Here is a 13,215-nt window from a genome sequence, read left to right on the forward strand (position 1 = left end):
GTCTCTTTTTCTCCATGAGGGTGGACTTGATTCTCCTTTGGGGCCTTCTTCCCACTTCCTTCTGAAATCCTTGACTCATTTCTTACTCTTCCTTGAGTTGAATGGTTTGTTCCTGATCACGAGTTCTGTTATATTAAAGGCTAACCATCTAGAATATTTGTAGGTATTGGGTTGGGTTGTGTACATCATCCTTTGCATCTATGGAGTTAGCTCTTTGATGTATGCTTTGATATTCTTACTTTCTGAGTCGATCAAATCTGGACATATTGTGGCTAGGTCGTTAAAGTGTATGGTATAGGTGGCCAAACTTGTGTTCCTTTTAGTCAGGTGGTGGAATTCTTGTTCCACTTAATTCATGTCTTCCCTAGAACAAAACTTTCTTATCATTAGCTTCTTCAGTTCTTCCCATGGAACTGCGTTAGCTTTGTCTACACCTAAGGTTTTGACCTAAGCATTCCATCAGATAAGAGCCTTACCTATAAATGTGCAGGTTGTAAATTTTACCCTACAATCTCTGTCACACTTGCTTTCCATCTCTTTTATCTAGTGGATTAATTCATTTACTCCTTCGTCTCCATAAAAGGTTATTGGTTTGCTATTGACAAACTCCTTGTAGGTGCTTGTTATCTGCTTATCTTTTTCATCTCATTGGTCGATATTTCCTTCCATTCTATCTACTTCGTAATTTCCGAGAATATTTGATACTTGACGCTCAATCATTGACCTGATGGTGGTTGTGTCCACTAGGGTTAACGTTGTCGTGTTGTCGTACTATAATGAGGTTGTTTGTTACTCTTTTACATAGATTTGACTAGTAAAACTTAAAATTTTTCAATCCATATCTGTTTTTGGGAATTTATTATTCTTCTTACATATTATGATTTCTAACCAGTTAATTTTTTAGCAACCTGTCTTCTTATCGGCCCATGCTTTTCCTAAATGGTTTGGCCGTCTTTAAATAAGATTCATTTTCATTTAAGGAAATTACCATGAATAATGGTACTTTATTCCTTTTGCGCTTTGCGGCATTGGAAAGGCAAGGTTTCTAAGCTAATGGCTTTTTAGTTTTTAAGGTGCAATATTAATAGCTAAAATAAATTTGGGGTAAAAAGTGTCAACTTTTTTTTAAAAAATTGGGTGATGCGTGCCAGACACGATGTATGCGCCTCACGCATCTTCATTAGATCAATATTAAATGACGAATTTTGGCTTTATTCGACACACACTTCAAAAGTTTGACTGGTCACATTTGACTGGATCCCACACACGACGAGCACGTCGTGCACTTTTCATTTTCGAGCTTTGATTCTTCGACTCCTCCTACTTCCAAGGTACCTCAACTTAGTTCATAACAACCAATGATTTCGTATTTAGTGTTTTTGAGGTCTTATAGGATTTTCCCACTTTGGCTTATAATAATCGAAATTGATTAGCAAAAGGTCTAGTTTAACTATTGATTATTAAACCCCAATGCTCAATTTTTCCTTTACTCAGTTAATATATCCTTAATTTGAGGTTTTCGGTTTTGGGGTTAAAACCTAGGGTTTTGCTAAATCCATCAATTTGTGATGTTTTAAACCAAATTGATAGTGTATTTTACCAATATAAGCTCCGCCTAACATTCCCCTAGATTCTTGGTTAAAATTTCGACAAATTAGGGGCTTTTGGAACCGACTGTTTGTCGTGTTCTTGAAGCATGTCATGCATCTTCATTGCGCGTTGCACATCTTCATCATGCGCGTGGCACAGTTCTTGATGCGTGTGAAGTATATTCTGTTATTTTGCAATCCTTTTTACTTTCCTTATCTTAATTCTAACTAACTTGCCCTATTTTTCTCAGGTGATGTCTCGATCAGGTTGTTAGAAAGATGGTCAGTTACCGCCTAACTGGATGTCTCATCAATTTTTATAGTTCCCAAATGATATTCCTACTGAGGACCGGAGCTTCTTCGTTTCCCGGTTGACTGCTCTATTGTGCAAGCATCTCAGTATTCCTTGGGCCCTTGTATAGCAGACCGCTAATCATATTGGACTATCGGTGCGTTTGGAATTGTATCTTACTCGGGTCCTTAGTGATGATAACGGTATTGGGCTTTTTACCTACCAGGGGTCGCATCGAATCTTTAGGACTCAGAAGGTCATCTATCATGAGCTCTACTTGGAGTTCTTTGCTACAACTCAAAAGTTTTTTTAACTTATGGTTAGTAATTGGTAGTGAATTTTTGTTTTCCTCTCAATTATATATATTGCATCCATATTAGTAATATCTAAATAAGTTTTCACACAAAAAAATCACGTGTTTTAAGATATTCCTGATTAAAATATGAAGAGTTGAAAACAAAATGAGTTTTATCACATCATGGTTATTATTATGCAGATTTTCTTGGAACAATAATGCTTATATATATAAAATATATGTTGATTTCTATATTTTTTGTATGATTTATAAGTGTTTAATAAGTTTTTTGTTACAAATGTTATAGTAGATATTGTAGTTTTTATGTTATTAAAAGTTATATTATTTCTGTTTTTCATATATGTGTTATTCTTTAAATATATTAATCAACATACGTTTTATATATAATTTACACAACTTAAAACAGTTTATAAAATTGACAGAAGTTGTTGTATTTATTTTTATACTATTTGTTATTCGTTATATATAGAAATAAATATATGTTTGATACATATTTTATTAACAGTGTTTTCCATATATACATATTAAATCACAATTTGTAGAATTAGGAGCATGATTTAAATAATTGTGTGGGTGTTTGTCGTTTAAAAAACCATATAAATATATTATTACGCAACGCGCGAGAATTCGTCTAGTATAACATAAAAGAAACATTAAGATACAATTATAGAGGTGATGTTCAGTTTTTGAGGGTATTGTTTCTTAGATAAAATGCACCACATTGAATTTGGTCGGGTTTTTCAAATAAAAAACTGAATCGTTGTGATTTCAGTTTTTGTTCACCTTATTATCATAAATCCAAAGATTGATTTTTTTTTCATAGATTATATGATAAGGATAACGACTTGAAAGAGTAATATATTTTTTGATTTGCACACATTGGTCACTGAGTTTATTTTTTTTTTCCACAATTACCTTTTCAACTTGTTAAATTGTACACATGCAGTCCTTATGACCTGCTACACTAGGCAAGCCGGAAAAAATGACTTAATAGGATAATATATTTCTCACTTTGTATACATTTAATCATTTATGTTTTTTTTACACATTTAATCTTTAATATTTTTTTTGTTGCAAAATAAGTTATTGTTGTTTTTCTACACATTCAATACTTATGACTGATTTCTTTAGTTTTTTCTCATGACATCCTACGTGATACAAACATTAATAATGTGTTCGGAGCAGTTGATGCTTATGGTCACCACAATCTCAAATGCTTGGTTGCTTAGGTCTTATGGTTTGGCTTAGGTCTTGTGTTTTGAACGTCATAACTTCTTCATACGATGTCAGATTTTAACGATCTTTATATTCACACGTTCGTATTTGATTCTGCTACAAATTTTGTTTAGATTACTTCCATTAAAAAATAATATATTTTTACTTTTTAATAGGAGTAATATAAACGTAAATTGTAGTAGACTCAAATACAAACTCGTGAATATAAAGATAATTAAAATTTGAGATCGTATGAAGAAGTTACGACGTTCAGAACAAAAAACCGAAACCCAACCACAAGACCTGATCAACCAAGCAGTCGAGGCTACGATGACCCAAAACATCAACAACTCCAAACACCATATTAATGATTGTACCACGATGGACGCCGTAAGAAAAAACCTAAAACAATTGGTCATAAGTATTATATGTGTAGAAAAACAATGACTTATTTTGCAAAAAAGAAAAAATAGTAAGAACTAAATGTGCAAAAAAATATATATTAAATGTATATAAAATGATAAATATTTTACCTTATTAAGTCATTTTTTTTATTTACTTGTAATAGCTGATCATAAGGACTGAATATGTATAGTTTAACAAGTTGAAATGATAACTAAAAAAAAAAAAAAAAAAAAAAAAAAAAAAAAAAAAAAAAAAAAAAAAAAAAAAAAAAACTTAATGATCAAATATGTATAAATTAAAAAATATATTACGATTTCAAGTTACGTGGCAGTGAAAACAAAAATATTATTATTTAGCATATAAAAATGAATAATTTTAGTAATTAGTTCTTGATAAGTTTCTTTTTCATGTGGTTTAGGGTTTTTGTTTTTTTGTAATGGTAAAAAAGGTGGGTGGTAGTGATTGGTGAATTCCTTGGAGGTCTCTCTCTAAAAAAAAAAAAAAAAAAAAATTCTTCAATCTTTCCTAATAGGCGGCGAGCATTGTGGGTCCAACCCCGTGCGTGCGTTTGACCCCGTTATCGTTTGCCCCTATTGTGTCCTTTTCTTTTTCTTTCACAAAACATCAATGGTATGGTGGAATTATCATTATCATTTTAATGAATTCTCAAAAGATCAAAACATTTTTTCAACAGATTGGCGTATTCCGTTAAGTACATATGGAAAGTAAAGAAAAGTAAAAGCAATAAAATAATCTTGTCTTTGACATTTAAAAATCATTTTAGAGAAAGAAGTTGAATGAATTGAATCCCCCATTCTTTACTAATGTTAATGTCCTCCTTCTCTCTCTCTCTCTCTCTCTCTCTCTCTCTCTCTCTTCTTTTACAACCAGTTGTCTTTAAGAGAGAGAAACACAGAAAAAGAGAACCTTTGACTAATTACACGACGACTTCCCTCATCCCAACTCCATTCACCCTCTCTCTTCAATCTCTCTCTCTCTCTTTCTTTCTCTTTCTCTGATTACAGCAAAACCCACGAATTTTTTCTTTAGATTTCATCATATACAAGATTTCTTGAAGTGGGTTTTCATCTTTTGTGGTTGATTCGATTTGTGGATGATATACACAGATTTTGTTCGTTTGAGCTGTCTCTAAACCTAGGGTTTGGTGTTTCGGGTTCTGGGTATTTCCAATTTCTTGATCTGAATGAGTAATCGATGAGAAATCTAGGTTTTTTAGCTTGACCGACCCGAACCCGTTTACAATAAATGGATCGGCGAGTTTCTTTGATTTCAGCTTCTGTTCTTGTCTGGTTCATTTTGGTGTTCAACAACTTGTCAAAAGTCTACGGGAATGCCGAAGGTATCTGCTTTATTGTTCTTGAATCACCTTTTTTAGCATTCAATGCTCATTTTCTTGACTTCTGATTTGAGTTCAATGAACGTGTTGCCTTTACTTTGATAAACCTGTCGCCTAATCAAATTTAGTAATTATTTCAATTGGGTTTTGTTTTGATTTGAAATCACCCCCAATTGTAGTAGCTATGGTTCTAATAATAGGTAATTGATGTAAAGCATAAATATCCCAAATTCTTCCCGATTTTGACAATTTTTTCTTCAAAAGATCACCAATTTCATGTTTTTCGGATTACAGGAGATGCATTGAATGCGTTAAAGACTCAGTTAGGTGATCCGAATAATGTTCTTCAAAGTTGGGATGCGACTCTTGTAAACCCATGTACTTGGTTTCATGTTACGTGTAATAATGAAAATAGCGTTACGCGAGTGTAAGCTTATTTTTCTTAAACATAAGATTAATATTATTCGATTCGATATTATTGTTATCATCTAAATACAAAAATTGTGCTTTTTCGTGTTTGTTAATTGTTATACTCAGTGATCTTGGAAACGCAAACTTGTCGGGTCAACTCGTTTCACAACTCGGTGAACTCACTAATTTACAGTATTTGTAAGTCGTTTCATTATATATTTGTAAGAATGAATTAGAAAAGAAAGTCGGGAAATGAATTTTTCCCATTAATTCCTAACTCTTTTTACAAATTTACCCTAATTTTTTTTTTTTTTTTTTACTTTCATTTTAACAGGGAACTTTACAGTAATAATATTACTGGAAGAATTCCTATTGAACTTGGGAACTTAACAAACTTAGTAAGTTTGGATCTTTATCTCAACCGATTAGATGGTGGCATTCCTGATACATTGGGAAAACTCCAAAAGCTTCGTTTCCTGTATGAATTCTCATAATTCAATTTTTTTTTTCTATTTATAATAAAAACGTACTTTCATTTCCTTACCTAACAATATGTAATATGAAACTTGTAAAATATTTACGAGTGTTAGATTACATATTGCTATTATAATCCTTTTAATAATTTTGATGTCATGTTTTTTTGCAATGTTAGTCGTCTCAACAACAACACGTTAACGGGAACTATTCCAATTTCGTTAACTACTATAACTTCACTACAAGTTCTGTAAGTATCAAAACATGTTTTTTTTTTTTTTTTTTTTTTTTTTTTAACATAGATTATGATTGTTAAAGTAAATTATTATATTTATACCAATCTTAGTGATCTTTCGAACAACAATCTAAGAGGAGATGTTCCAGTCAATGGTTCCTTTTCTCTTTTCACACCTATAAGGTATATTACAATTCATTTCCCTCCTCCATTGATGAACAATTTGACACCTTTTTTTTAACAATCAACTTTTCTTCTTTTAGTTTTGCAAATAATCCTCAGTTGAAAGCTCCCGCAGTTTCTCCTCAAGCTCCGGCCCCACCAAATTCCCCATCTCCTTCCGGTACTTTTCATTATTCTGTAATTTTTGTTTCATTGACATCGGTCTCAGTCCGACGCATTACATACTATCTAGTCCAGTCTCAGTCAGACACAGTACAACCTGTTTTGTCCTGTATTGACATTAGTCTTAGTCTTAGTCAAACACAGTACAGCCTGTTTTGTCCTGTATCAGAGTGTCAGATATAGTACAGTACAACCTGTTTTGCTCTGTCAATAACGGCGCCATTTTATTTCAGTCGGCAACAGTGCGACGGGGGCGATCGCGGGAGGAGTTGCCGCGGGTGCCGCCCTTCTATTTGCAGGTCCGGCGATCGCACTTGCATGGTGGCGCCGCCGCAAACCACAGGATCATTTCTTTGACGTACCCGGTTAGTAAAATCACCAAATAGCAACATACTTTTAATGATTTCAATGTCATCAACTCAAAGTCGCAAACCCTAAAATCACATTCCTTTATATATCGTTTAGCCGAAGAGGATCCGGAGGTACATTTAGGGCAATTGAAGCGGTTTTCTCTTCGCGAGTTACAAGTGGCAACCGATAATTTCAACAACCGCCACATTCTCGGGCGGGGTGGATTTGGTAAAGTTTACAAAGGGCGGTTGGCGGATGGGACGTTGGTGGCGGTGAAACGGTTGAAAGAGGAGAGGACTCAGGGCGGCGAGTTGCAGTTTCAGACGGAGGTGGAGATGATTAGTATGGCGGTTCACCGGAATTTACTCCGGTTGAGGGGATTTTGCATGACACCGACCGAACGCTTGCTTGTTTATCCGTATATGGCCAATGGTAGTGTCGCATCTTGCTTAAGAGGTATTATTTTTAATTTTTAATTTTTAATTTTTTGTTAATTTGTTTATTGTAGTAACGAAATTGATTAATTGTAGAGAGACCGGATACACAAGAGCCACTTGATTGGCCAATACGTAAGCGGATTGCATTGGGGTCCGCGAGAGGACTTGCGTATTTACATGATCATTGTGACCCGAAGATTATACATCGAGATGTAAAGGCTGCGAATATTTTGTTGGATGAAGAGTTTGAAGCGGTTGTAGGAGATTTTGGGTTGGCTAAACTTATGGATTATAAGGATACACATGTCACGACAGCTGTCCGTGGGACCATTGGACACATAGCCCCCGAGTATTTATCAACCGGAAAATCCTCGGAAAAAACTGATGTTTTTGGATATGGTGTTATGCTTCTAGAACTTATCACGGGTCAAAGAGCTTTTGATCTTGCTAGACTTGCCAATGATGATGATGTCATGTTGCTTGATTGGGTAAATTAGTTTTGTACACTTCAATTTAAAAATGTTGAAAAGATGAACCAAGATTTGTGACATTGAAAACGTTGTACAGGTGAAAGGGCTTTTAAGGGAAAAGAAGTTGGAGACACTGGTGGATGCGGATTTGAAAGGTAATTATATAGATGATGAAGTGGAACAGCTTATACAAGTAGCGCTTTTATGCACACAAGGGACTCCATTAGAGAGACCAAAAATGTCTGAAGTTGTGAGAATGTTGGAAGGTGATGGGTTAGCTGAAAGGTGGGAAGAATGGCAAAAGGAAGAAATGTTCAGACAAGACTTCAATGCGACACATAATACAAATACAGATTGGATTATTGCGGATTCAACTTATAACCTTCGTCCTGATGAATTATCTGGCCCCAGATGATTGGTGGTTTTTTTTTTTTTTTTTTTTTTTTAATTTGGTTATTTATTGTCTTTTGTGCATATTTTTTTGTTTCGGACTCTTGGGGTGAATTGTGTCTAGAGTTTTGGTCTTCGTTGTTTTGAATGTGTTTATAGATTAAGAGTTTTAAGGTGGGAAGCAGAGACCTTGAATGGTATTGGAAGAACAATGTGTTTTGGTCTTTTTATGTAGTAAACCAAATGAACAAAATAAATACATTTTGTTGTTGATAACTGAATTTGAATCATTTTTCTATATGTTTTTTTATATTATTTTATATTTTCCAACTAGCTTATCCGTTATGTTTTACAAAACATCATTCTTTATTAGCTAGGTTCCAGATACCAGTTAGTTTTCCAGCTATTAGTTACTGTGCATTATTTCACTAAAACAAACCTCTATACACAAAATATCCCATAATATCAAAGAACAAGAAAACAAAATCCCAACAACCAATTGACCACAAATATTAGAAAACAAACCTCATTATCTACTACTACATGGGTCTAAGAATCAATGCAAAACTGCACAAACTGATTAAATCCTTACATTTACAATCTAGAAATAGAAAACAACACTATTCACTTCCTTCCACTTGTTCCAATGCGAGGTTTCCCTTTAACCTCAGACTCCTGTTAACATTAACATTAACCAAAATTTTATTTTTCATTCCACAAATAAATAAAAAGTTAATACATTCAGATTTCAGACCTGTGGCATGTGCAAGTAAATATATGTCTTGGCTGTTGCTGGATTATGATTTTCAGCACCTTTTCCCCAATCATAACATACCTTAAACATTACAAATACAAATTAATTCATTAATAACAAATCAAACATCATAATAAAATTTTTAACTGTGTAACAAATGGGGCCCACTAGAAATATACCCCATAGGCAAAAATAGAGCCATCATTGTTGAAACTGCTGCAAGGTATAGGTGCACTGCATCTTGACATTGCCTGTTAAACAATTAGATTTTTGATAAATAATAATTCTCAAAAAGGTGACATGTCATTTTGTCACATGGCTAATAGAAATACCTTCAATCTTTGTTTGCTGTCTTTATCCCAGAAGTTAAAAGCACCATCAGATCCAGAAGTTGCAAATGTTTGATGGACCTGAAAAATTGGGTCAATTTGTTTATTACAACATTAAAAATCTTCCTAATTATAGAAAGTATAATTATATAATAACAAAGTATTCTTACTGGATGAAAGTTGAGAGAATTGACTGAGTATATATCATTCCCTTCTCTGTGGCATTTAAAAGTGAAGTTTTTACTTTGTTGTTGTTCATCAAGATGATGCACACCAACTCTCCCTTCAATTGACCCAACCTACAAAACCATATTATTAAAAAAAAAAAAAAAAAAAAAAAAGTACACATTTTAAAGACAAAGTTTGTTATGGAATTAGAAACATACCAAGAAACCTTGTTGATCTGGAAATGCAGCAACACATCTAGTTTGATACTTTAAGGGGGAAGCAATTCTCTTAAACTCAGCCTGTTGTGATCCACATTCAGTCAATACCATAACCCTTTTGAAATCTTTTAAAGAAAATAGAAATTATGATAATACTATTGTTGCTTATTGATGTGAGTGAAGTAGAGTAATACCTGAGGGTTTTGTAAGTTGAATACTATAAGATTTCTATCTGCAGTGCCAACTACCATTAATGGATGTCTCACTGTAAGTGCATAGCATCTCTCAGGAAGTTGTTGAGTGTGAACTGGATTAGGTTGCCTCAAGTCCCAGTATCTATACAAGGTAACACAAAAAATTGAAATAGAAATGAAGCAGATATGGAAATCAAATTAATGTTTCAAAGATAGAAAGAATTACAGTTAATTACATACCTTAGAGTTTTGTCCCAACTTCCTGATACCAAAAGGTTCATTTCTGGAATCCAAGCAACCTCTTTAACAGGAGCATCATGCATAGCAACGGTTACTGGTTGTCCACCAGAGAGTAATGGCCACATCTTCACTTGTTTGTCACAGCCTCCAGAGAAGACTGTTGTTCCATCATCCTTCCAAGCTGAACATAAAACCTACAAGTATGAAAGAAAGGGTGAGATTAGAAGTCTAGAAGAGTTATCAGAATGTAGAATGATTGTTTTTAGTTCATTATCTAGGTGAGAATAATGCATATAGCTTGATGTTACCGGTTGATCATGTGCTATTGATGCCTTTGCTACAGAGCCAAGAGCAGTTCCGTTTTTTGTTATCTCCCAACATCTCACCTGCAATTGTTTCGTAGTATGATGGAAATCAGATCATAAGTAATAGTTCGATAACGATCATAACTGTATGTCTGTATTCACTTAGAACTGAAATGATCCATGAATTTATCTAGTTTGCAATTACAAACAGGAGACATAGATAGAACAAAATTCAGAAACAAATCATTAAACGATGCGTGTAATAGAATACCGCGCAATAGAAAATTAACGAATCAATGATTCATAAACACAATCGGATTGATTAACATCACACGAACCTGATTGTCCCATGAAGTAGCAACAAGGTAATTCGCCTTGGGACTGAAACAAAGGCTTGATACAGCATCCGTCGGAGGTGATACAACCTATACAGAACCGATAGTTATAACAGAAATTCTAAACAATAACGGTAAAAACTTTTATCTAAACCAGAAACACTTTATGACGAACATTAATTGAAGGAACATACAGATCAATAAACCAACAAACACATACCACGACACATTGAGTGATTGAATTGAAGTGTAAGGAAAGTAACATATAAAGAAAGTGAATTATGGAAGCTTCGCTTTACCTCGGTTGACTTGTTTGGATTGGTATTGGTAGCAGAAGCCATGCCAAAGGCAGACATTGAATCCGAAATTGAAGTACAGTAATACAAACTGGTGCCGTAACCCTAGATTGTTTGACAATGGTAGATTCGCACGAGCGGTTAACGAAGAATCGAGCGTGTTCGAAAATGGGAGAAATGGAGAAGGAGAAGATTGATGATGTCTGTCCACTATATACGGAGATGCAAAAAGCGTTGTAATGACGCTACACGCGAGACATAATCATGGAGTCGGGTCGGGTTATATAAGTATTGGGCCAACCGTGTTTCAAGACAGTTTCTGGACAAACCCGTTTAAAATCTAGAAATTCGACATTTTTTTAAGTAAACTTTTATACATACCAATCAGTGGAGGATAATAAACGAAAATCAACAAGGTTTGTCATACAAAAAAGATTAAACAAAGATTTAAAAAAAAAAAAAAAAAAAAAAAACATTAAAAAAAATCCTAGAAATTCGATTTTTGGAATTTTTAAGCAAAAAATGGTATAAAATTGATGATTTTAAGCAAAAGATGGTGCTAATAAGAGCTTGGCCCTATGAAGAGCTTGTCCTAAACATTGGGCCTATGAAGAGCTTTGTTTAGTGTTGCTAATTTTCTTTTAATGAATCTGCTCTGATAGTTTTATACAAGCTTTTATTGAAAAACGAAATTCTGCAATACCAAGTGGCCATAATTCTAATCCGAAGATTCATGGTGGCTTATTGCAATAAGATGTACTGATTTTAAGGTTGTTACAAGACCAAAATTCAATAAACCATATCCATTTGGAAATTTGATCACCCTGAGATATACAAGGATGGTCGATTTATTCTATCTTTGGACTAAGGCATAGTGTATACTTATTGAAATTAATGCAATCCATTTTAAAGAGGCTTTATAGAACCGGTTAGAAAGAGTGATTTCAATAAAGTTTACTCTATTTTCATCCAAAAGGAACGACTAAAGACCATATCTTATGAAAGATAAAATAGAAATATGACTCGTAATAATGGCAAAATCTCATAAAAATGTAAGTAACCGATAATACATAATGATGACTAATGAGTATTGGATATTTGACGTATTGGGTTAGAATCGCATGACCCAGAAAATGGAAGTTTTCAAAGATTGAACATAAGGTTGTCAAAACTGTGATATTGATCGTAGGATCATACGATCCTAATGGGGTAAATTGATCCCGATCTTACTATGATCTTTTTCGGTAAGATCATGGTAGGATCGTAGGATCAGATCGTAAGTTCGTAGAATCGATCGTAGGATTGTAACTATTTTTCTAAAACAAATTATGATATTGTTTCATCGACTATCTGTGTAGAATACCAATTTTGAATTGTTTATCACTAAGTGATGTATTAGATATGTATTTTTTATGTTTTAAACAATTTATTGTTAATTGAATTGTGAACATATCGGTGAAAATGTATTTTTTATGTATTAAAATGTTTTTCGTAGGATCTAACGATCTGATTCGATTTTACGATCATAATCTTGCAAAGTGAAAAACGATCCTACTTACGATCTCAATCTTGACAACCTTGATTTAACATTAATTACTTTGCGTCCTACATGATTATTATATGCATGAAAGCAGACATTGTAGCTACTAAAGTATCGAGTGTTGTCCTTAACATGCATCTTCATTTCAAAAATGTTTTTTTTCTCGGACTTGCTTACGAATTAATATTTGTGTCTCAATTAACTGTATAATTGTTTTTTTTTCAATTTCACTAAAGGTTTGAGTGTTATCTAGGACCATACTTTTGACATCTTTGGATTTATTGTAGAAACTTCTTGGTCATTAAGAATAACCAAATTACTACCTCAAGTAAAATGGATGTTTAATAGGATCTAAATTTTTAAGAGATTTTGAACTTTTAAAATCTAAATTTTTAAGAGGTTGGAGATGGTAATGATAGGGAAAAGGAAGACGGTCATGTAAAATAGATTGAGAATGGGGAAAAAGTTTGTTGAAAATAGGAGTAAACATATTAACCGAAAACTAAATCAAAACCAAATTAACCAAACTATTACTAAAAATGTGATACG

The 13,215-nt window shown here is 33.5% G+C and overlaps 2 protein-coding genes across 2 annotated transcripts; one reads left to right on the forward strand and one right to left on the reverse strand.

The window, feature by feature from the left end:
- Window positions 1-4,630: 4,630 nt before the first annotated feature.
- LOC145004484 (BRASSINOSTEROID INSENSITIVE 1-associated receptor kinase 1-like) lies at window positions 4,631-8,563 on the forward strand. The gene is made up of 11 exons (XM_078963414.1): window positions 4,631-5,177; window positions 5,469-5,601; window positions 5,712-5,783; window positions 5,920-6,063; window positions 6,238-6,309; window positions 6,406-6,477; window positions 6,558-6,637; window positions 6,873-7,004; window positions 7,105-7,446; window positions 7,521-7,915; window positions 7,995-8,563. Exons 1-11 carry the CDS (start codon window positions 5,084-5,086, stop codon window positions 8,310-8,312), a joined length of 1,854 nt encoding a protein of 617 aa, XP_078819540.1. The 5' UTR covers window positions 4,631-5,083; the 3' UTR covers window positions 8,313-8,563.
- Window positions 8,320-11,348, reverse strand: LOC145004485 (protein RAE1-like). The gene is made up of 11 exons (XM_078963415.1): window positions 11,130-11,348; window positions 10,834-10,920; window positions 10,499-10,576; window positions 10,191-10,384; window positions 9,951-10,092; window positions 9,757-9,837; window positions 9,541-9,669; window positions 9,374-9,451; window positions 9,221-9,292; window positions 9,042-9,122; window positions 8,320-8,962 (listed from the first exon to the last, which is right to left on the reverse strand). The coding sequence occupies exons 1-11, from the start codon at window positions 11,184-11,186 to the stop codon at window positions 8,912-8,914; spliced, it is 1,050 nt and encodes a 349-aa protein (XP_078819541.1). The 5' UTR covers window positions 11,187-11,348; the 3' UTR covers window positions 8,320-8,911.
- Between the last annotated feature and the right edge of the window lie 1,867 nt (window positions 11,349-13,215).

Source organism: Lactuca saligna, chromosome 7 (assembly GCF_052625555.1).
Source record: "Lactuca saligna cultivar CGN05327 chromosome 7, ASM5262555v1, whole genome shotgun sequence".
NCBI classification, from domain to species: Eukaryota; Viridiplantae; Streptophyta; class Magnoliopsida; order Asterales; family Asteraceae; genus Lactuca; species Lactuca saligna.

What these genes read in the sequence shown, in the direction of transcription:
- LOC145004485 (XM_078963415.1), bottom strand. Translation starts at nt 11,186, where the DNA reads ATGTCTGCCTTTGGCATGGCTTCTGCTACCAATACCAATCCAAACAAG. An exon ending in CTACTTCATGGGACAATCAG is followed by an intron (nt 10,577 to 10,833) that starts GTTCGTGTGATG and finishes AAACAATTGCAG; the next exon opens with GTGAGATGTTGGGAGATAAC. An exon ending in CAATAGCACATGATCAACCG is followed by an intron (nt 10,385 to 10,498) that starts GTAACATCAAGC and finishes TCATACTTGTAG; the next exon opens with GTTTTATGTTCAGCTTGGAA.
- LOC145004484 (XM_078963414.1), top strand. Translation starts at nt 5,084, where the DNA reads ATGGATCGGCGAGTTTCTTTGATTTCAGCTTCTGTTCTTGTCTGGTTC. An exon ending in AGTCTACGGGAATGCCGAAG is followed by an intron (nt 5,178 to 5,468) that starts GTATCTGCTTTA and finishes TTCGGATTACAG; the next exon opens with GAGATGCATTGAATGCGTTA. An exon ending in TCATTTCTTTGACGTACCCG is followed by an intron (nt 7,005 to 7,104) that starts GTTAGTAAAATC and finishes TATATCGTTTAG; the next exon opens with CCGAAGAGGATCCGGAGGTA.